The 24,771-nt window shown below is 41.2% G+C and overlaps 1 protein-coding gene across 1 annotated transcript in view; it reads left to right on the top strand.

Moving 5' to 3' along the window:
• Window positions 1–24,771, top strand: part of ERN2 (endoplasmic reticulum to nucleus signaling 2) — a 105,344-nt gene that overhangs the window by 70,359 nt on the left and 10,214 nt on the right. The window contains exons 11-21 of the mRNA XM_073636534.1: window positions 3,754–3,872; window positions 4,749–4,934; window positions 5,024–5,264; window positions 6,128–6,218; window positions 6,302–6,491; window positions 9,278–9,377; window positions 11,379–11,578; window positions 12,132–12,279; window positions 12,421–12,548; window positions 14,701–14,824; window positions 18,588–18,655. Coding sequence (XP_073492635.1) covers window positions 3,754–3,872; window positions 4,749–4,934; window positions 5,024–5,264; window positions 6,128–6,218; window positions 6,302–6,491; window positions 9,278–9,377; window positions 11,379–11,578; window positions 12,132–12,279; window positions 12,421–12,548; window positions 14,701–14,824; window positions 18,588–18,655 — 1,595 coding nt within the window. The remainder of the gene's footprint in view (window positions 1–3,753; window positions 3,873–4,748; window positions 4,935–5,023; window positions 5,265–6,127; window positions 6,219–6,301; window positions 6,492–9,277; window positions 9,378–11,378; window positions 11,579–12,131; window positions 12,280–12,420; window positions 12,549–14,700; window positions 14,825–18,587; window positions 18,656–24,771) is intronic.

Raw genomic sequence — 24,771 nt, 5'->3', positions numbered from 1 at the left:
TGCAGATATGTGTGACTCTAGGTTCACAGTTCTTCACTTTCTCTTAGTACCAGACTCTTTATAGTGAATGTAAAAATCTAAATTAGATGGTTCCTTTTTTGTAAACATGATGTTTCCTTTAAACTATGGGCAAAATTAAATTAAAAATTCTAATTCCCCCCCAGTAATGTAAATTATCTGTTGAACCCGTCAGTAGATCAGTTGATTTTCCACCTACTTCAACAGGGTGACAACATAGTTTGTTCTACAGTGAAGTTGCTCAGTATCTTTGTCAGTGGAAAAGGTATCCTTAGAAAAACATGAAACAAACTAAAGACCAAGTCCACCTAACACTTTTTAAGAACTACACTGCATCGGAGTATGACAGCCCAAAAACTCCATTTGATTAATTTTTAAGATTCAAAGCAAACTCTCCAATGTCACCATGCTTTATTTTGCAGAGGAATCACTTTGAAAATACCCCCTTGCATTTCTGGCCTTGGGCATCTTGAGTAAGGGCAGATGATTCATGTAGCGTTTTCTTCCTGGAATACACCTGCCCTTAGCTCAGACATGCAGACGGGAGAGTGTGCTTAGCTTAGAAAACCTCTCCTCTCTGCCAGAAGACTCCTAGCATGTATGATGCCATTTGCCTAGGCATAGAAACCAGAAGGTAACTGAAGAAATGTAAAAAAAAAAAAAAAAGTTTAAAACAAGTAAATAAGATATACTTTCCTATCTATTTGCTAACGCTAGCAGCAACAGATTTTTTTCTTTTGAAAAAGGGTTTAAGACTGTAGAATAAAATCTAATCATTTTAAGCAAACCTGGCAGTGTTCTAGTTTGTTCTAAGCCCTGTAAGAGTCACTTTTGTTGGATGGCTTGGTTAACACCATACAGTTACCAGAATGCAATACATTTATTTATATTGGCCCTTTTAAAGTGCCAATATAACAGTAAAACTTTTTTGGCAATAGAGTGGAGAAAAGTTAGATTATCAGTCAAATTTTTATGTGTCCCAGTTGAGGTGATTCGCTCCTCTATTATGTTGGTGACCACTTTCACCAGGACAGAAAGTAAGGGAAAATAGAGCATTTTAGGCCCCTTCCACACGATAAACCCATTGGCTTCTACGGGCAGGCGGATGTCAGCGGAGATGTGTCCGCTGACACCCGCCTGCCATCCGATCAGCTAAAAACAGACTTATGGCGATATGTTCAGCCATTCGTCTGGCGGATCGGATGAGATCTGATGAAAACAGACATGCTGCCCGTTTTCGTCCGATCTCCCCATAGAAATCAGCGGCGCTCTGACAGGTCCCTCCCTGCTCAGTGAGCAGAGGCGGACCTGTAATCTGCCAGCTCAGCGGAGATCAACGGAGTGATCTCCCGCTGAGCTGGCAGACTCCGCGGAGCAGATCCGCCTCGTGTGGAAGGGGCCTTTGAGTTGCCATCGGAAGAAAAGGTGAAGGGGAAACCTTGTTATGGGGCTACTGTTCCAGGGACAACCGTCTAAGAGCAATAATGAACAGAATAGGAACGCACTCAGCCACATCTGTAAATTGAGGGTAGGAATAAGGAAAAAAAGGTGTACTATAACAGTAAACCTAGGTCGGACTTTAAAGGCATAGGAAACAACGAAGAGGTATGATAATAAACACTATTTATTGAAAAATACACAACGTGAATAGAACAATACAGAAGTATTAAAAATCATGTATACTGTGATACATGGAGTTTTAAACAGTTACAGCAGTGTTGTTTCCATAATCATACCTATGGAAATAACACTGCTGTAACCTGTTTAAAACTCCATGTATCAGTATACATGATTTTTAATTTTTCTGTATTGTTCTATTCATGTTGTATATTTTTCAATAAATAGTGTTTATTCTCATACCTCTTCGTTGTTTCCTATGCCTTTAAAGTCCGACCTAGGTTTACTGTTATAGTACACCTTTTTTTCCTTATTCATTCCAACCGCCTAAGAGCGTAATTTCACTCACTTCCTGTTGTCTCTCTGGAACAAGAAACATAGGGAAATCTCCACAATAGCAAAAAAAAACAAACATTTTGGCACTTTAACGTGGTTGTAAAGTTAGTGATGACAATTACTAGCAGCCCCTCTGTTATAACAAGCTATACTACACGGTGTCTGTATTTTTAAAAAATGATGCAGCTAAATATTTTATTTCTCAGCGCCGCTGTGCGGTCACGTGACACTCCGCCTCTTTTCTTCCCTGATCTGAGGACTACAGCGGAAGGGGCTGAATTTCCCGTGACGTCAGCCGGGAGGTCACGTGACTGCACATTGGCACAGAGAAATGAGGTGTTTAGCTGTATAATTTATATTTCAATATTTTTATTGAAAAAGAAACAAAGTCTGGTATAAACAGATTAGCAGCATTAATGTAACAATTCAATTTTCGGGTTTTCAATATAGCAATACAAAGACATAGACAGATTTATGATTAGAACAGATATCTGTCATCTATCATCACATCAGAAAGCAAAAGGCATAGCAAAACTACTAATGGGAGTACTGATGGGACTGAACAGTTACTTCCCAACTATGATCAGGGATGCCACCATGTATGGTGGAGAGCCAGAGTAGGGGCATGATATAGGGAAAAGGGGGGGAGGGGGGGGGTGATGGTTGGGAAGTCATGGAGAAATCCTGGCAGCGATCCCTGAGGTTATCCCTGTTAGGTCCCAAAAGCTATTAACTGAATCATAAATGTAAATATCCGAAAGAAGAAAAAAAACGGAAGTAATAGGGAAAAAAGGAGAGAGAGAGAGAGAGAGAGAACCTGGAGTCGCCCCCCCCCCCCGGAATTGAGCGCACCATATCTTGTCTAACTTTTTGGAGTTATTGCAAAGTATATGAGTAAGCTGATCATTAATCATGATCCAATTGAGCTTACTTTTAACATGATCAAGAGGAATTACTGACCGTTTCCAATGCCTAGCAATTGTAATTCTCGCTGCCAGCAATATATAGGTGATCAATTTTACTGATTCTCTGGGTACGTCATCAGGCAGTTTGTGAAAAAGAGCGGTTTCTGGAGATCTACGAATGTTTACCGCCGTTATTGAATTTATTAAATTGAATATCCTAATCCAGAACTTAGTTATGAGGGGGCATTGCCACCAAATATGGTACATTGTCCCCAACCAGCCGCATTGGCGGAAGCAATTCGGCGAGGTAGAAGGATGCATTTTAGCTACCCTAGTCGGGACCAGGTTATCTGCATAATTTAAATAAAACATACAGACACGGTGTAGTATAGCTTATTATAACAGAGGGGCTGCCAGTAATTGTCATCACTAACTTTACAGCCACATGGAATATTAGCAGGGAGGGAAGGGCGGGTTTGGAGATCAGCTCACAGACTAGGAACTGACAGGCGGGGGGGGGGGGGGAGAGACTCTGAACACAGCGGGATGACAGAGGCACATAAACTGACCATGGTATCATAGATCAGCAGCCATGATTACAATGGTCGGTTCACCTAGGGGGACACAGGAACAGGCAGGATCAACCAGGTATTTTACAGCATAGGAATGGACAAATGACACAGCACAAGCACTATGCTGTTTAACATGCTTTAAAAGAATAGGATTTTTATTTATTTTTTTATTTATTTAAGTTACAACCGCTTTAAGTCATTTTGAATGAGGTTCTTTCACATTTTGTTCCCTAATCTCTCTCTCTATCTCTCCCAATACCATCATATGCATCTACTGAATAATGTCGACTTGTTTTTATCCCCAGGTCACCACGAGGTGCCACATGTTGTACATACCACAATGCTGCGGGCTTTTCCAGAGACTCTGCAGAGGGACACAGAGTCCATCATCCGAGGACCATCCCCAAGGACTTTGTTTGATGATGTAGGATTTTTGCTGAAAAACATAATTGTATTAAATTGCTTACCTGCGAGTATTTCCAAGTGCTGAAATAGAGACTTTACTGTTTGCCGAGAGTCATTCTTGTGTATGTAAACCCCAAACTATTTTAGGTTTGGAAAGAATGTGTAAGGGTTAGGACCTCTTTTAGGTTTAGAACTTTAACACTCCACCATCTTACATCCTCCTTAGGTTGTAAGAAGAGGCTGAATAGAGAAAACGAATGCACAACAGGTTGGAATTTCGTAGAACAATCAGTTGGGCAGAGTGTTTAAGCTTCAAACATTTTCTCCTATATCTATAAACTCTAGAGCAGAGGTCTCCAAACTTTCTAATCAAAGGGCCAGTTTACGGTACTTAAGGCTTTAGGGGGCCAGACTGTGGCCAGTGGGCGTAGAAAATGTTGTTGGTATGAGCGGTAAGAGTAGTACCCTATTGTTGGTATCAGTGCCAGGAATAGTACCATGTTGTTGGTATCAGTGGCATTAATAGTGCCCCAATGTTGATGCCATTGGGAGGATTAGCACCCCATCATTGGTGTCAGTGGGAAGAATTGTATCCCACCACTGGTGTCAGTAGGAGGAATGCTGCCCTATCATTGGTGACAGTTGAGGATGGAATAGTGCCTCAAGGGCCAGATAGAAGCAAACAAAGGGCCGCATTCAGCCCTTGGGCTGCAGTTTGGAGACCACTGCTCTAGAGGAAAGAAAAGTGTACTGTCCAAAGAAACCAATTCCAACTCTTACTAGTGTAGGTCAGGTTAGAAAATGAACATTTTAGTCTTTTGCTACCTTTTCTTGAGAGCTGGAATTTCTGTAAATGGACTGTCACATCCCTAATGTCCATGCCTATTCACTGTAGTTTAGGACCCCACAGAATCAAGGTGGGATTCCCCAGGGTGACACTGAAGGGCGGTTGAAGATGGAGAGCAACAAAGAAGAAGGTGGAATTGTGCTACCTGACTCATCAATCACAAATCTGCTTATCATGGGAATAGTGACACTTCTTCTGGGAGGATGGGTGCTCTTTGGCCTTACGTATCCAAAGGTAGGTGTTGTATAAACCTATTTAAACACTATTGCGCATTGGTTGGGCCAGCCATTATTATTTATCGTCCCTATTTTTATCTGAATCAGATGCAGGAGCAGCAGCGTCTGCAGCAACAACAATTACAACAGCAACTCGAAGAGAAACTACTGCGTCTCCAACAGCAGCAGAACATGACCACTGAGGCTGGTCCGTCCCTGTCAGCTGAAGAGACCACGGTGCTGTCTGGAGATCAGAGGACTGGCAGCGGTAAAAGACAGAGTGGAGATGTGGAACAGAGCCAAGCCAACGGAGCAAAACGGCTGAGCACAGATGATGGGGAGGGGGAAGGTGAGGGAGGAAGAAGGTCATGGATCAGTTTTGAACCAACTTATTATTTTTCATGTACATTGAACTGGATAGTTTACTGTATATAGACAGTGTAACTAAGCATACAATCCATGAGTAGGAGTGGGTTGAAACAAACAACTTCATATAATTCTTGGAGAATGCTGTGGAGGCATTTTCTGCAATGATTTGTGTCACCACTCCTCCATAAGGAAGGCTGTGCTGCCTTGCATCTTGACCCCTAAGTTCTTATATAGACCTATAGGAGGGACAACAGATTGCATGGAAGGAGAGGTAATTAGGTGGACCTAAAGGAAGAAGAACGGATGGGAGGGACTTATGTGGACCTATAGTAGGGTAACGGACACATCATCTGTCTTTTGGGTGGAACCTAGGAATAATGGAGAAATATCTCAACACTGGAGACCCAAGAGAAATAGAATTTTAGCGCCTGATTCAGCTTGCTGCAATATGTGAAATCTGGTTGTATTTAAAGTAGTTTAAAGAAAACCTGTCTCTTTGATCATTCAGGGCAGTTATAGGCCACAACCACAGATGCTCACCTTCCCTACACTATCCCACCAACCTGTTCTCCTGCGGGAGGGCTAAGCCTAATTCCCATGTAAGCAACACGATAGTTGGTGTCAGAGCTTACACAGGATTATTGGCCTTCTGCCCTTCCCGAGGTGACCGTGTTTGAACCTAGTTCATGCTCTGTATTCCAGGAGGAAGGAGAGAAAGTCACATGCTCACTCTATAGCGAAAAAGTACTGGATAACTTTTTCATTTGCACAATAATGTCCTTTTTAATGTGTCATTTAACTTCTACAATATAAATTCTCTGATGCTGAACTTTCTTCCTGCAGGCCAAGATGAGGAAGACATACAAGTGGGGAAAATCTCCTTTTCTCCCAAGGAAGTTTTGGGTCATGGAGCAGGAGGAACGTTTGTGTTCAGGTAAATGGCCTACAAACCTGAATTATAAGTGTCTGGTAATCTGGTATTCTTTGTGTTGGTAACATGGGTTCCTTGGTGTGCAGGGGCAGATTTGATGACCGCGCTGTAGCTGTAAAGAGAATTCTGCCAGAAAGTTTCATGCTGGCTGATCGAGAGGTTCAACTGCTGCGAGAATCTGATGAACATCCGAACGTCGTCCGCTATCACTGCACAGAGAGCGATAAGCTTTTCTATTATATTGCCTTAGAGCTGTGTGCAGCCACTTTGCAAGAGGTGAGAGACAATCTTTATGAATGACAAGAGTATGGAGTACGGTGACACCACTGAGCAGAGGTGATGAGGAAAGACTGGAAAGTGTCTAGCCTCATCTTGATTAATGTTGTTGGATTCAGCCTAATGTCATCATAATTTATCATAGTTTTGGAAATCTGTGTAAAATGGTGACAACAAACACTAAGATCTTTGATTTTTGCAGTATTGTTCAAAAATAAAAGGAGAATGTGCTTGGTTGTAATGCTAACACTAACCCTGTATCCTTAAACCTTCCTTTAACTCTAACTCTATAACTAACCCTCCCTGTAATCCTAAACCGAATCTACCTTGTAACCTGAACAGTAACTCTGTATCCCTAACATTAGCCTCCCATGTAACTCTATAACTAACCCTTTCTGTAATCCTAATCCACACTGAAACCCTAACACTAATCCTCCTTATAACCCCAAAACCTATCCCTCTTTGTAATCCTCACACTAACCCTCCCTGTAGTTCTAATGCTAAACCTCCTTGTAACCCTATCTTTAACATTGATCCTCCCTATAATCCTAAAACTAGCCCTCTCTGTAACCCTCATACTAACCTTCCCTGTAAAGCTTGGGGTAACCCTCCATCAACTCTAAGGCCTCATGCACACTGGACGTTTTTTGACATTTTTACAGCAGCTGTTTTTGGCTGTAGACGTTTTTTTCTACAGTCATTAAACTCTCCATCATGTTATCCTATGTATCCATGCACACATAGGCTGTTATTAGCAGTTTCGGGTAGACATATGCACAGCCAAAAAATTTGTTCATTTTCGTTTCATTCGTTTATTATTTTTTTTCGTTTTTCGGGTCATTCGTTATGATCGCGATTCGTAAATTCGTTCATTCGTAAATTCGTAAATGCGTTCATTCGTACATTCGAACATTCGTTCATTCGTACATTCGTTCATTTTTACATTTGTACATTTGTACATTCGTACATTCGTAAAATCGTACATTTGTAAATTAGAAAATTCGGAAATTTGTAAATTCGAAGTTTGAAAATCCAAAAACCCGAAAATTCAAAAATCTGAAATAGTAACTAACTATTAAATTATAGGTATTGTAATTTCCTTTTCAAATTTGACTGTCAGTGAACGTAGTAAATACGAATTTATCCGAAGTTACGAATTATCCAAAACGAATGCTGCATCTAAACAAATGAAACGGAACAAATTAATAATAAATAATAATAATAAAAGGTTGTTAATATTATTATTGTTATTTATTAATATTAATTCATTACGTTCCATTTCGTTTTTTCGGATCATTCATAACTTGGGATAAATTTGTATGTGTTACGTTCACTAACAGCCAAATTTGAAAGGAAATTACAATACCTATAATTTAAATGTTACTAGTAATTACTAATAGTTAAGTTATTATTAGTTAACTATTATTTCAGATTTCCAAATTTACGAATTCACTAATTTACTAATGTACGAATGTACATTTGTAAATTGCGAATGTACAAATGCCCGAATTTACGAATGTCCAATTTTATCGAATTTACGAATATTTGGAAAAAATTCATTAAACGGGTTTTCGTTAATTCGGATATTCCCGAATTAACGAATGTGTCGAAATTCGTTAGAAAACGAATTTGGAACGAAACGAATTGCACATGCGTAGTTTCGGGCAGTGGCGTTTTTGAGCAGTAAAAAAAAACCCAAAACTAGTCGGTTCTGAGAGATGTTTTTCAGCTGTAAAAACGCTCTAATGCTGATAAACGTTGATAAACACTCAAAAATGTTGCTCGCCAGCGGTTTTTAACGTTTTTAATCCATTAAAATTTTTTTTTTTTTTTAAAGCGCTAATAAACACTAAAAAACGCAATTCCAAAAACGTTGAAAGAAGTTAAAAAACGCACTGCAAAGCTACTGGTGTTTTTATAACGTTATTTTAACGTTCAGTGTGCATGAGGCCTAACACTTACCCCTCTTTGTAACCCTAAACTCTTAAACTAAGGCAGGTGATTTTCTTTCCTGCAACCACAGGTTGCAACTGTGTTGATGTGGGAACCCCTCCAGTGGAGCTGTTGTGTTCTCCTGCCGGGAGGACACAGTGATTTGCTTGTAAACATCTGAAATGCTGGTTGTACCCAAGTCGATTGATGGATGGATACAACCAGCCTCCCCATAGATGGTTCGATTATTGAGCAAGGCAAGAAGAGGATCCTGAGAAATGATGATAGAGAAGAGTGTGGAAACAATATGAAATATTTCGGCCTAGAAGCCACAGGCAACTGGGCAAGACTACAATATTTGATAGGTGTATACCATGACCTCTGCACTCTAGCACCCTAACTCTTCTTATGTCAATTTAACACTGTTAGATTGACCTCTCTTGGACTAGACCAGGGATATGCAATTAGTGGACCTCCAGCTGTTGCAGAACTGCAAATCCCATGAGACATAGCAGCCACAAGCATGACACCCAGGCAGAGGCATGAGGGACTTGTAGTTTTGCAACAGCTGGAGGTCCGCTAATTGCATATCCCTACACTAGACTAAAGACTAACTTTTCTGTACTGTAGTCAGTATTTAATATGGTGGTGATCAGACTTACAGAATTCACAGGGATCTGATGCTTTTGTGACCCGTGTGCCTGTACAATTGGAAACCAATGACGTTGTTGCTGTGGCTGCCGTAATGAAAGTTGCTATAATCTTTGAAAAAAACAGCTTTTATAGGTTGACAGCACTTGAACGGAACAGTTTATTTTAACCATGTCAACTGCTTTTTTTTTTTTTACTTACAGTACGTGGAGAACCCCGACTTCCATTGCAGTGGCTTAGATAATGTGACTGTCCTGTTCCAGGCCATGTCAGGACTGGCTCATTTACACTCTCTGAACATTGGTGAGGAATGGTTGATCATCTGTAATTTGTTACAATTTAAATTTATCCACAGCTTTTCATGACAGCAGTCCAAAACTGTACAGCTTAGTCACATCACTCTCTGTATGTTCTTGCCTTAAAGTGGAATTCTGGGGTAATACTAACTCAGCTTAAAACTGCTCCCTCCCCCTTCCTAACACCTATACTAACTACCCTGTAAAAGAAAGATGCATATACTTACCTATTCTCAGGGCACTCCAATCTTCTCTCAGCTATTAGTAGCTTCAGGGGAGAGGAAAGAGCGCCAACAATGGATGAAAGCTTTCCTATTTTTAGTCATCCATTTTCTTGGTCGTTTGTTTGGCTTTTCTCTGCATTCACCCAAGCACCACATCACTGGTGTTTCTTATTCACTTCACTTGCTTTTCCCCTTTTTCTCCCTTTTTCCACCCCCCCCCTCCTCCTCCCGGCCTGCGGGCCGGGTCTTCCTTACACCTCATGATCTCCTGGCTTCTCACCACTCATGCACATACCACGAATTCCTCAGGTCTTTATATTTGTTTCTGTTGGGTACCGGCCCATACATGCATGCATGCAATTCTGTCACCTTCCATGTCTTTGCTTTACATCACCCCTGTTGCACGGTCCCCTCTGGGTTTCTCTCTCCTTTTCTTTTCTATTCACACTTGATACCACACGGCCTTTCCCCTTCTCCCCTTCCCCCTCTTTTCTCCCCCCCCCCCCCCCTTTGTTTTATACCAAATTTGTTTTATACCAACAAAACTTCTCGACCATCCATCTTATTTTGAATTGTACTATATTATAATATTGGCTGCAGTAAAGCCCCATTAGGGGGTCTCCCGTTTTCCATATGCCAGTCAGATACCACTTTGCATTTTCTCAGTGAATGCAAAGTGTTCTCTAATTAGACAAGATGGAGAGACAGGGCAGTGATGTTGGGTTCTCCACAGCGTCCAATCAGAGAATTCTTTGCATGCATTAGGAAAATGCAAAGCAATCTATGAATGGGGCCTGTGCCTAGCGACAAACCTCCTGTGTTCAGGATGCTGCAGGGCAGCTGCTCGGAATGGGACCCGGAAGATAATGGAGTCTACTGGTGTAGCGGTGTCTCGTATAGTCATTTCCTGCTTCAAGAGGGATCCCACAGGTATGATATATGCACCAATGTAAAAATATCCATACCTGGATGTTACCACTGCCTTAAGTGCCCATTAGATATGCAGGCTCTACTTTCCTGCTTATCTCCTGGACATTGTCAATGCTTTACCGTTCCTCTCATTAAATGTTCCAAGAAAACGCTATACTGTAATGCAGTATGCAGTTCCTCAGTGGCACTCCCAGCCCCTCTTTAGGCTCGGTTCACATTGATGCGACATAGGATTCGACTTGTGAGACCTCAAGTTGGATGACATGTGAAATTTAATGTTTCCCTATGAGAGCTGTCTTAATTGATACTACACAAGTCTGTCCGACTTTAGAAAAGGTTCCTGCGCTACTTTGGTTCGGCTTTAATACGACTTTAAAGCCACAGAGTGTAAAAATGCACATCAAAGTCGGACTCGAAAGTTGCGCGACTTTGGATTTTGGCTAATGTGCACCAAGTCTTAATTGAGACCAGGAGCATCACTCAGAAAATTTCTTTCTAGCTTGAGTTACACACAGTCCTGAGTGGCTTATCCTTTAGTGTAGATAGCTATCCTACAGGAGTCAGTCAACAAAAATGCTAATTGCACTAATATATATAGATAGTCAAAATGGGTAATTTACAAATGCAATCCAAAAAAGAAAAAAAAGGGATATTTAGGTGTGCATTTGACTCACATAGATATCAAATAGGTTACAAGGTATTCATTTATTGTCATTACTCAGAAAAAAATGCAGATTCAGACACAGTATCCATCAATATGGTATCCCAAAGGACGCAAATGAATGTGCATATAAGTTTCCCTAAATCACATATTTATTTCTTGCACATTTTACTAATATTTTTACTTGTTGCAGTGCATAGAGATCTGAAACCGTGCAATATCCTCATCTCCCTGCCCAACGCCCAGGGCAGACAGAGAGCCGTCATCTCGGATTTTGGCCTATGCAAAAAGATGGGAATTGGGAGAAGTAGTTTTAGCCTGCGCTCTGGTATCCCGGGCACTGAGGGCTGGATCGCACCAGAGGTTCTACGCGATGGGCGAACACAGAACCCAGTAAGTATTTTATCTGTAGAGAAAGATGGCTGTTCTGAAAAGAGGCTACATTAGACGTGGTTTGAACTGGAGCTTCAGCCAAAAAATATTTTTGATTGTAAAAATAGAGTAGGGGAAGCATACAAAATATCAGGTTTTATTGCTGCCTGTGACTGCCTTCACTTCCTGCCCCAAAGAAACAACAGGAAGTGAGGGGAAATATTACCCAAGGAGAGATCCCACCAGAACAAGTGTCCCCATGGGGAGATTTTCCACTTATGTTCAGATGACAAGTGAAAAGAAATTATGTTTTCTTCTCTCTTTCTGTTCACTAGAATGTTGTCAGGTGAAAATTAATCCCCCCCCCAAAAAAAAAAAAAATTACAGACAGCACTAAAAACATCACAGTGATTCTAATCCTTCCACACGCTTCCCAAAACTAGGATAAGTTTTGACTGAGGTTCTACTTTAATAATTCAAGGATGCAGCTGGAGCTAAAGGAAACCATTACCTTCAAGGAAAAAGTGAAAAAGTGTGTTATCATCACATACAAGTTATTTTTTTTTCCTCCCAGACGTCAGCGGTGGACATATTCTCGGCCGGTTGTGTATTTTATTACGTCCTGGCACATGGAAAGCACCCGTTTGGTGACAGCCTCAGGAGACAAGGAAATATACTTAATGGGTCATACCAACTCCCACATTTGGAGGAGGAGACACATGGTAAGACACATGAAGATATGAGAACAGTAAAAAGAAGACCTGCAATGGGGACAGGTCCCACTCAGGCACTTTTTTAATAAAATGTGCAATAAATAGAGGTTACTCTGATTTAATTAGCATGTATTGTATCTTGGATCACAGAAAATGTAGTTGCACGGGATCTCATCGAGAAGATGATCAGCAACGACCCCCAGCTCCGACCTTCCGCTCCCTGTGTTCTGAGACATCCATTCTTCTGGTCCCGAGAGAAGCAGCTGCAGTTCTTTCAGGTCTGAAGAGCTGACTTCCCTGTAATTAACCTGTACTCTATTTTAAACTTTTAAATGTAAATGTTCTACCTGAGAGGAAACCGCACAAGATGCCTGCTACTACCATTATTAGCCAGGAAATCTTTATCCGCTCTGTGATTTAGCTTCACTACTGGGGCCTGAATTTCCATGCTATTCCACCTAAATGTGACTGTTTCAGTAGCCAGCAAGGGAAGTCTGCATGGACAAGAGGATGACAGAGGGTTAATTTTAGCCACGATTTCACTGAAACTCATGCCATAGTAATAAAGTGAAGCTAAATCAGAGGATAGCACAGAACAGCGTTCTCTGGTTAATAAATGACAGGCATCTTGTTGCATGGCAGTAGTTGCATGTTGTTGAAATGCACTGTATTTGCCTTTTCACCATGTATATGTTGGGTTTTGGATTTGATTTGGAAATGGCAGTTGAATCCAATGATCAATACCAGCGGGGTTGATTTACTAAAACTGGAGAGTGCAGTTCTGCATAGAAACCAATCAGCTTCCCGTTTTTTTTGTTTTTTTTGTGTGTGTTTTTTTTTTTTTTGTAAAAGCTTAATTGAACAAGCTGAAGTTACATAGTTGGTAAGGTTGAAAAAAGACACCAGTCCGTTCAGTTCAACCTGTGGTGTGTGCTTGTGTTTCTGTCAGTAGTACATTGTATATCCCTCTATGTTGAGATCGTTAAATTGCCATCTAATAGTTTTTTTTTTTTTTTAAACTATTGTCGCTCCCTAGTGATACCACTGCTTCTTATTCAATTTTCTTTAGATTTACCTTCAACTATGCAGTGCAAGGGCCTTCCTGATTGCATACAAATTAATAGAGTTTAGGTTTGACCTCATATTATATGCTTTTGGTAAATCTAAAGGAAAGTTGAACAAGAAAATTGTATAGTGTATGGCCAGCCTTACAGTAAAGAACAGTTTTAGGTTAAGCTACTTCTCTTCCAATTTCCGTGAATGGCCGCGTGTCTTTTTAAACTCCCTTTCACGGAAACGTTTTTTTCCCTATGCTAGGGTCACCAGTATGGTATTTGTACATCGCTATCATATCCCCTCTCAAGCATCTCCTCTCCAGAGAGAATAAGTTCAATGCTTGCAGTCTTACCTCATAGCAGAGGTCCTCCAATGACTTTATGAGCTTTGTTGTCCTTCTCTGGACTCTCTCCAGGTTCAGCACATCCTTCCTGAGGACTGGTGCCCAGAATTGGATGGCACACTGAAGATACGGTCAGACCAGTGTCTTGTAGAGTGGGAGAATTATTGTTTTATCTCTGGAGTGAATGCTCTTTTTAATGCATGCCAATATTCTGTTGGCTTTGCTTGCAGCAGCTTGGCATTGCATGCCATTGCTGAGCCTATCATCTACTAGGACCCCCAGGTCCTTTTCCATCCTAGATTCCCCCTAGCAAGTAACTTGCATTCGTATTTTTAGTACCCAAATGCATTACTTTACATTTTTCAATATTAAACCTCATTTGCCATGTAGTTGCCCAAACCATTATTTTAGGTTATTTAGTTAAAAGCTGATTGGCTTCCATGCAGATCTGCAACAGATTTTGTACTCTTCAGATAAAGTAAATCGACCCCATTTTTGTCTTGGAACTTTAGTTTCAAGTGAAACAAAAGATTGCAATCTCATAAATCCATAACAATCATAATAGCACTATTACTGGGTAAACACAATATCTACAGAGCGGGCTAAATAAATCATATTATGGACCTTTGTGAATTGAACCGTACAACAGAATTTATGGCCTTCTTCAGTTCCACCTAGCGGCTGAATAGATTGGCAGGAGAGTGAAGTAAAGGTGTGCGGATGTAGAAGATTAGGGAGGCAATTTACATGATCCCATCCATAACTTTGGTTCATGGGCAAAGCCCAGTTTCACTTTAAACTGACCAAGTCTCACAGAGCAGGGATTACTGAGCCACATACAACATAGATTCCAAGTCTGACAATCTTACCCTACAGGAAACAGGTGATGAGTGCACTATAAAATTTTTATGATTAGAAATGAATACCAGCGTATTATGAGTTGCTCAGAGACCAAACAATGCAGGTATATATGGCTATTCTGTATAACAAGCAAAAATATAAAACGGTATGTCTGTGATTGTCGCCTTCAGGATGTCAGCGATCGCATTGAGAAGGAGCCTCAGGACAGTCCAATAGTTGTTAACCTGGAGAATGAAGCTCGTTCTGTTGTTCGTGTCAACTGGCGGTTATATATATCAGTTCCTTTACAGACAGGTACATTTTATAGCGAGTAACTGAGGACATTAAAAAGCAATTTAATCCCGTGGGTGACAGGAAAAAGTAGCTGCTGGTAGCCTTAAAGCTGCTTTTTTAAAGGGAAAGAATGGTGTATCTTTTGTAAAAACAAATTTTGAGTTATTATTACTTGTATATAGAGGGGGAATAAAAGCTAAAACAGTGCTACCCTGGTAAAAAACCTTGAGTGTAAAATGGATGTGGTGCAAGGTAAAAACCTGGGCAAATATCCTGATTGATATAAAATGAAAGAAATTTCTATTTTTAGCACAATAAAATATAAATTGCAATATACAAAGAAGTTCCCGGAGGTTAGGAACATGGATAGTGCTATGAAATAGGTCTCTGGCTGTCACTGGTAATATGTGCAAGGCTGCCTTCTCAATAAGGACTGGGAATCCATGAACTGAAAAAGAAGGAAAGGACAGAGAGGCGCCAGGCAGGCATAGTGTGACACAGTTTATTAAAAAATTGAATTGTTATGAACAACAATAGCACTCACATGGTGGAAGGAGAGGCAGACTGTGGCTGGAGATGGCTAATCCAGGGCAATCCAAGTGTGCTGCGGTAAATGTCCGGAGTAGTAGTGTGGTCTGGTGATCCAGAGGAAGCCAGCAAGGCATGGAATCGGTGTCTAAATAGCCGATGCTGGTGAGACCAGGGACCGCCATGATACCAAGCCAGGATCGATGTCCAGGGAAAGGTCAGTGTAGTAAAGGTGCTGTCAGCCCAACCAGTGTAGTGGCCAATAGAGATGCGTTTCGAAGGCAAGCCATGTCTTCTTCATCAGGCTTGCAATCCTGGCTCGGCATCATGGCAATCCCTGGTCTCACTGGCATCAGATACTTAGACACTGATTCCGTGCCTTGCTGGCTTTCCCTGGATCACCGGACCTCACTACTTCTCCGGACATTTACCGAAGCACACTTTGATTGCCCTGAATTAGCCATCTCCCCTTCCACCATGCAAGTGCTATTATTGTTCATAACAATTTAATTTTTTAATAAACGGTGTCACACTATGCCTGCCTGGCACCTCTCTGTCCTTCCCTTCTTCTATTACTTGTATATACCTGTGTATATATATATGTATATATATATATATATATATATATATTCTACATATAGAATTACCAATTGCACAACAATTTTTAGGCTCAAATTTATTAACTGTTTGACGGTGGCAGTATGGCTCTTCCGTGCGATTCGCCATAGCTGCACGGCAGGGGTATAGGGGGCGCGCGCCCCCACCGCGTCACTTAGGAGCCGATGCGCGTGCCCGGTGGCCACGATGTCCGTCAGGCACCCGCGATTGCTCCTGACAGAGACAGAACGGGGATCTGTGTCTGTAAACACACAGATCCCCTTCTGTCAGGGGAGTAGAGACAGATCGTGTGTTCCTAGTACATTTGTATTTGGGAGCAGCGATCTCTCTCCTCCCCAATCCCCCAGTCAGTCCCATCCCCCCCACAGTTAGAACACACACTGAGGGAACACATTTAACCCCTTGATCACCACTAGTGTTAACCCCTTCCCTGCCAGTGACCTTTATACAGTAATCGGTGGCTATTTTTAGCTCTGATCGCTGTATACATGTCAATTGTCCCAAAAAAGTGTCTGATCTTTCCGCCACAATGTCGCAGTCCCGCTGAAAATCGCAAATCGCCACCATTACTAGTAAAAAAAATTTTTTTAAATGCCATAAATATATCCCCTATTTTGTAGACACTATAACTTTTGCGCAAACCAATCAATATACGCTTATTGTGATTTTTTTTTTTTTTTTAATCAATAATATGTAGAAGATAACATAATCGGCCTAAATTGATGAAGAAATTTTTTTTGGGGTATTATAGCAAAAAGTTTATAACACAAAAAATAAAAACAGCAGAGGTGATCAAATACCACCAAAAGAAAGCTCTATTTGTGGCGAAAAAAAGGACATACTTTTTTTTGGGTACATTATCGCACGACCGCGCAATTGTCAGTTAAAGCGACGCAGTGCCGTATCGCAAAAATGGCCTGGTCAGGAAGGGGGCAAATTTTGAAGTGGTTAAAGGAGAAGTAGGAACTAAGCTCTTTTGCTCCTGCCTCTCCTGGGGATCACAGGAGTGTAGAACGAAGTGCTGCACTCTTGTGACCCATTTAAGCTCGATGTCTGCTGATGTCACTCAAACGTCCAGCCTCTGGAGAGATCCCTACTTTAAAGCAGAGTTTCAGTTGTTTTTGTGTTTATTAAGAGTTAGCAGCTACAAAAAGTGTAGCTGCTGACTTTTAATAAACACACACTCATCTGTTCCAGCGATGCGGCCGCCCAAACCTCTCTTCTTCCTGGCGCCGGCACTACAAGTGTTGGGCACTCAGGCGTGACAGCGTGTGGCTTCACAGCCGTGTGCGCACTGCACATGCGCGAGTTGCACTGCTCCTCCTCATTGGTCGGGCAAACTTCTGGGACCTGTAACATGTCCCAGAAGATTGCAGGGAGGGAGGGGGAGAGCAGAACTTCCGCTCGGGCTGTCTAGGCGATTCGAGCGGAAGTGGGAGCAGGTACCTGTCAAAATTAGGTACCCACCCCCCCCCCCGCCCCCCCAAAAAAATATAAATAAATAAATTAAATTAAAAAAAGATATGCCAAATGTGGCATAGGAGGGGGGGAGAAATGCTTAAAGCGGAACTTCCCCTTTTGGGTGGAGCTCCGCTTTAATGTGAGGATCCACCCAGTTGCCTGAACCAGCAGCTAGCTCAGCCTCTCAGCCAACCGCTTCTGCCCCCTCCTCAGCCCAGCGCTCCAGTTAGCGCTGGAGTGACAGAGCAGAGAGCCAGTGATTTTCTGCTTACTGAAGACTGAGAGATCAGACATCTTTGATTGCTCGGTTCTCGGTCATAGAGGCTGTAGGGAACAGATGCAGCATCGGATCGATGCTGCATCCACCTAGGTGAGTATAATTGTTTTGTTTTTTTTGTTTTTTTTGTTTTTTTTTCTTATACCTGCACTTCTCTTTTAAATATGATTTGTTTTAGACTTTGCAAGGTAACAGTTAATAAAGAACAAATTGGTTGACAGTAGTCCTTTATATCAGCGTTCTGAGTAGGACACCACCGATTCAGCAGCAGAGTGAAAAATGTAGACAAATGTTTATTGGTAAATTTTATGTTAATGTTTTATTGAAAGTTTAAAATGCATAACCTGATCTTTTATCTAGTTATTTTGATAAGAGCCTTATTTTAGCAATAAACATTTTACATCGGGAGCTATTCGCTGGTGTATATAGTACAAGGTGGGTTGTCTAATAAGAAGCCCAGCACTTGCATTTGTGGATCGCTCTGGCAGACTAAAGATCTAGATGCGCATCCCTCCTCTGCATCTTTCAGATATATAGTATGTGTAACCAGAGATCCAGCTATTGGATCTGTATTCACGGCTCAGCAGTAAAACCAACAATTTTCAACCCGTGAAGACTTTTCTGCATATCACCTGCTGGGTTCAGACAGGTATACAGTATATAAACTATTCATATGCAGTATTTTATATTTACGTCAAGTAAAAGATATTAAAAAAAAGGGTTTTCTTTTATTTATGAACTTTATATATTTAAAATAGAAAATATACAGAATCTTTTTTTAAATGCTATTGGTTACTGAGGTTTGTTCTATTTAAAGTGACATAGTTCCTGGAGACAAAAGGTTAAAGCTCCCTGTATTTATATTTAATTTTCATCTTCTCTTTCCATCTTTCTACATAGATCTCAGAAAGTTCCGTTCCTACAAAGGGAATTCTGTACGAGATCTGCTAAGAGCTATGAGAAATAAGGTAAGCTTCGCTACATGAAGGATTTAAGCTGTTTGCTGGTTTAGTATAGAATGGGGGAATTGGGGTTGATTCACTAAAGGCAAATAGACTGTGCATTTCGCAAGTGCAGTTGCTCCAGAGCTTAGTAATTGAGGGAAGCTCTGCTGACTTCTATGGTCCAATCGCGTGTAAGCAAAAATGATGCAGTTATGTAAACAAGGCAGATCGCCATTCTGACAGGGGAGAACACAGTGATCTTGTGTTCCTGCTAAGCAAGAACACTGATCTCTGTGTTCTCCCAGTCAGTCCACCCCCCACACAGTTAGAAAGCATCCCCTAGGGACACATTTAAGTGAAGGGTTAAAAATCCTGTCAGTTTGCTTAATTACTATGTGTCTTGTTGAGGAGCTTTCCCTTCACTTCCTGTCTAGGAGATGCAACAGAAAGCGAGTAGTAAAACCTTTTCTAAGTTGTCACCAGGACATATATTCCCATTAATAGATTTGCCCTCATCTCTTGTTCTGTTGACAACTCTAAAATGGATTTCACATCACTTTTTGTCTCAATGACAATTGTCCCCAGGAGAAATAAGGTAAATCTACCCAGCTGGGATACAACCTGCAATCCAAAATTGGCTTTACATAACCTATTTGGCTTACCGTTTCAGTTTAGCTCAACATGACCGGTAAAGAATTTCGTATTGCATCGTGAATGTTTTTTATGGGAACCCTGTAGATGATCATTTTTATGTAGCTAGCTGAATATATTTTGAGGTGGGAGCTTTCAAAAACATAGGACATATTCATAAAGCAGTGTTTGGTGAATGTCAGATCCACTTCTTTACAAATATGCCCCTTAATTCCTTAATTTCCTTCTTGAAGCATGTGTAGTGGAGGGGGGGAGGGGGGGTAAGGAGGGTTGTGATGTGGCACTTTCTGCGACAGCCTGCCTTCCTCAGATATGCGCTATTGAGTAATGCCAGGCGGTACTACATGTCGGCGATCACTCAGGGCACAGAGAACTGAGTAATCACATGATTGCTACATGGCTCTGTGCACTAGGCAAGCCTTGCACAGGACTGAATTGTGTTCAGCATTGGGAACACTAGTAGGCCTATGCTGTGAGTACTTAAAAAGGATCTATTAAAGTGTATCCAGGCTAAGTGCAGACAGTATGCACGTGGCTGTGTTTCTCTTGGGAACAAGCAAGTAGACCTCACGCCTGAGGACAGTAAAATGTTGTCTGGCAAGAATATGAGAAAGACGGAGAAAAAAGTCATGTGCTTGCTTTCCCCCCCCTGGGGATTAGCATGTAGGCTACAGGCCCACAGAATAGAAAATAAATGAAAGAGCGATGGAGCGATTCTTCTTAAATTGACTCTAAAGGATTATTATTTATTTTAATTTTTTTTTTGTACCTAAAATAATAAACATTATACTTGCTATTGGGGCACACAGGCTCGCTCCCAAGCCACGCTCCTGTTCCATTCACACACTCAGCCCCTCCCTGTGCCCTCTTCTTATTGGCTTACTGGATGTGATTGACAACAGCCAATGGCTCCCGCTGTTGTGTAAGCCAGTGAGGGGAGCGAGACCTAGGAGAGACTCTGCTCTCATGCACATCGCTGGATCAAGATAGGGCTCAGGTAAGTATAGGGGGGAGGAGGAGCTGCACCCAAAAGGTTTTTTTACCTTCATGAAGGTAAAAAAAACTTCTGCCTATAAAACCAGTTTATTTCATTACTGTGAGGACCATAGCACCCCTCCAAAGGAACTTGATCCTGACAAAGTAACGCATAAGATTTAAATATTCACGTTCATGACTTTACACCAAGTTGCCGCAACTGTCACACAAAGCAAAGCATTAGTTACTTGGTAAACCGATTACTTGTTCAGTAAAATACATAAGCTGAAGAAGGTCTCGTTGATGTGTTCAGGAAGGACTATCTGCATCTGTAGAGGGCTTAGTTTGTTGTATGACTGCAGGCAGTTGGGAGCAACAGCAAGGCTGTATTTCAATATGCTGGACTAGTCATGTAGTCTTCATGATACAAGAGGGGCACAGCCAATAGAGTGCACTCCACCAGTCGGTTTGGACAGAGGTGAGCGTGGGTTTAATGATGGTGGGCCAGCCATTGGTGACTGGTAAAGTTCTTCCAGAGAACTGCCCTTGCAAACTGACCACCTCTGGAGCATGTGCCCCAGGTGTGGGACATGACTGTCCTAGGGATTGAACCTGGAGCTACAGTGGATATAAAAAAAAGTCTACATACCCCTGTTAAAATGTCAGGTTTCGGTGATATAAAAAAAAGACAAAGATAAATAATTTCAGAACTTTTTCCACCTTTAATGTGACCTATAAACTGTACAACTCAGTTGAACAACAAACTGAAATCTTTTAGGTGGAGGTAAGTAAAAATAAAAAAATAAAATATTATGGTTGCATAAGTGTGCACACCCTTACACTAATACTTTGTTGAAGCACCTTTTGATTTTATTACAGCACTCAGTCTTTTTGGGTATGAGTCTATCAGCATGGCACATCTTGACTTGGCAATATTTGCCCACTCTTCTTTGCAAAAATATTCCAAATCTGTCAGATTTTGAGGACCTCTCCTGTGCACAGCCCCCTTCAGATCACCCCACAGATTTTCAATCGGATTCAGGTCTGGGCTCTGGCTGGGCCATTCTAAAACTTTCTTCTTCTTCTGGTGAAGCCATTCCTTTTGTTGATTTGGATGTATGTTTTGGGTCGTTCTAATGCTGAAAGGTGAAGTTCTCCTTCATGTTCAGCTTTCTAGCAGAAGCCTGAAGGTTTTGTGCCAATATTGACTGGTATTTGGAACTGGTTATAATTCACTCTACCTTGACTAAGGCCCCTGTTCCAGCTGAAGAAAAACAGCCCCAAAGCATGATGCTGCCACCACCATGTCTCACGGTGGGTATGGTGTTCTTTTGGCGATGTGCAGTGTTGTTTTTGTGCCAAACATATCTTTTTTAATTATGGCCAAAAAGTTCAACCTTGGTTTCATCAGATCATAACAAATTTTTTCCCACGTGCCTTTGGGAGACTTCAGATGTGTTTTTGCTGGGCTTGGATGTTTTTCTTCGTAAGAAAAGGCTTCTGTTATGCCACTCTACCCCATAGCCCAGACATATGCTGAATACAGGAGATTGTTGTCACATGTACCACACAGCCAATACTTGCTAGATATTCCTGCAGCTCCTTTAATGTTGCTGTAGGCCTCGATTTTGGAGGGACATCCAGTTCTTTGTAATGTTACTGTTGTGCCATATTTCCTCTACTTGATGAGGACTGTGTTACATAGTAGATGAGGTTGAAAAAAGAGACAAGTCCATCAAGTCCTGTGATTATATGTCAGTATTACATTGTATATCCCTGTATGTTGTGGTCGTTCAGGTGCTTATCTAAAAGTTTTTTTAAACTAATGATGCTCCCTGCTGAGACCACCACCTGTGGAAGGGGATTCCACATCCTTGACGCTCATACAGTAAAGAGCCCTCTACGCAGTTTAAGGTTTAACCTCTTTTCTTCTAATTTTAATGAGTGGCCACGTTTCTTCTTAACCACTTGAGCCCCGGACCATTATGCTGCCTAAGGACCAGAGGTCTTTTTCCAATTTGGCACTGCGTCGCTTTAACTGCTAATTGCGCGGTTATGCAATGCTGTACCCAAACGAAATTTGCGTCCTTTTCTTCCCACAAATAGAGCTTTCTTTTGATGGTATTTGATCACTTCTGCAGTTTTTATTTTTTGCGCTATAAACGGAAAAAGACCGAAAATTTTGAAAAAAAATGATATTTTCTACTTTTTGTTATAAAAAAAATCCAATAAACTCAATTTTAGTCATACATTTAGGCCAAAATGTATTCGGCCACATGTCTTTGGTAAAAAAAATGTCAATAAGCGTATATTTATTGGTTTGCGCAAAAGTTATAGCGTCTACAAACTAGGGTACATTTTCTGGAATTTACACAGCTTTTAGTTTATGACTGCCTATGTCATTTCTTGAGGTGCTAAAATGGCAGGGCAGTACAAAACCCCCCCAAATGACCCCATTTTGGAAAGTAGACACCCCAAGGAAATTGCTGATAGGCATGTTGAACCCATTGAATATTTATTTTTTTTGTCCCAAGTGATTGAATAATGACAAAAAAAAAAAAAAAAAAAAATATTTACAAAAAGTTGTCACTAAATGATATATTGCTCACACAGGCCATGGGCCTATGTGGAATTGCACCCCAAAATATATTCAGCTACTTCTCCTGAGTACGGGGATACCACATGTGTGGGACTTTTTGGGAGCCTAGCCGCGTATGGGACCCCGAAAACCAATCACCGCCTTCAGGATTTCTAAGGGTGTAACTTTTTGATTTCACTCTTCACTGCCTATCACAGTTTCGGAGGCCATGGAATGCCCAGGTGGCACAACCCCCCCCCAAATGACCCCATTTTGGAAAGTAGACACCCCAAGCTATTTGCTGAGAGGCATATTGAGTCCATGGAATATTTTATATTTTGACACAAGTTGCGGGAAAGTGACACTTTTTTTTTTTTTTTTTTTTTTTTGCACAAAGTTGTCACTAAATGATATATTGCTCACACAGGCCATGGGCCTATGTGGAATTGCACCCCAAAATACATTTAGCTGCTTCTCCTGAGTATGGGGATACCACATGTGTGGGACTTTTTGGGAGCCTAGCCGCGTACGGGGCCCCGAAAACCAATCACCGCCTTCAGCGTTTTTAAGGGCGTGAATTTTTGATTTTACTCTTCACTGCCTAACACCGTTTCGGAGGCCATGGAATGCCCAGGTGGCACAAACCCCCCCCAAATGACCCCATTTTGGAAAGTAGACACCCCAAGCTATTTGCTGAGAGGCATGGTGAGTATTTTGCAGCTCTCATTTGTTTTTGAAAATGAAGAAAGACAAGAAAAAACTTTTTTTTTTTTTCTTTTTTCAAATTTCAAAACTTTGTGACAAAAAGTGAGGTCTGCAAAATACTCACTATACCTCTCAGCAAATAGCTTGGGGTGTCTACTTTCCAAAATGGGGTCATTTGGGGGGGTTTTGTGCCACCTGGGCATTCCATGGCCTCCGAAACTGTGATAGGCAGTGAGGAGTGAAATCAAAAATTCACGCCCCTTAGAAAGCCTGAAGGCGGTGCTTGGTTTTCGGGGTCCCGTACACGGCTAGGCTCCCAAAAAGTCTCACACATGTGGTATCCCCGTACTCAGGAGAAGCAGCAGAATGTATTTTGGGGTGTAATTTCACAAATCCCCATGGCATGTTTGAGCAATATATCATTTAGTGACAACTTTGTGCAAAAAAAAAAAAAAAAAAAAAAAAATTTGTCTCTTTCCCGCAACTTGTGTCGCAATATAAAATATTCCATGGACTCGACATGCCTCTCAGCAAATAGCTTGGGGTGTCTACTTTCCAAAATGGGGTCATTTGGGGGGGTTTTGAACTGTCCTGGCATTTTATGCACAACATTTAGAAGCTTATGTCACACATCACCCACTCTTCTAACCACTTGAAGACAAAGCCCTTTCTGACACTTATTTTTTACATGAAAAAGTTTTTTTTTTTTTGCAAGAAAATTACTTTGAACCCCCAAACATTATATATTTTTTTAAAGCAAATGCCCTACAGATTAAAATGGTGGGTGTTTCATTTTTTTTTTTCACACAGTATTTGCGCAGCGATTTTTCAAACGCATTTTTTGGGGAAAAAACACACTTTTTTAAATTTTAATGCACTAAAACACACTATATTGCCCAAATGTTTGATGAAATAAAAAAGATGATCTTAGACCGAGTACATGGATACCAAACATGACATGCTTTACAATTGCGCACAAACGTGCAGTGGCAACAAAATAAATACATTTTTAAAAGCCTTTAAAAGCCTTTACAGGTTACCACTTTAGATCTACAGAGGAGGTCTACTGCAAAAATTACTGCCCTCGATCTGACCTTCGCGGCGATACCTCACATGCATGGTGCAATTGCTGTTTACGTTTGACGACAGACCGCCGCTTGCGTTCGCCTTAGCGCAAGAGCAGGGGGCGACAGGGGTGCTTTTTTTTTTTTTTTTTTTTTTCTTTATTATT

The sequence above is a fragment of the Aquarana catesbeiana genome, linkage group LG06 (genome assembly GCF_042186555.1).
Source record: "Aquarana catesbeiana isolate 2022-GZ linkage group LG06, ASM4218655v1, whole genome shotgun sequence".
NCBI lineage: Eukaryota > Metazoa > Chordata > Amphibia > Anura > Ranidae > Aquarana > Aquarana catesbeiana.
The sequence above is the reverse complement of the archived record's forward strand: the minus strand, read 5'-3'. Positions and strand labels throughout refer to the sequence as shown.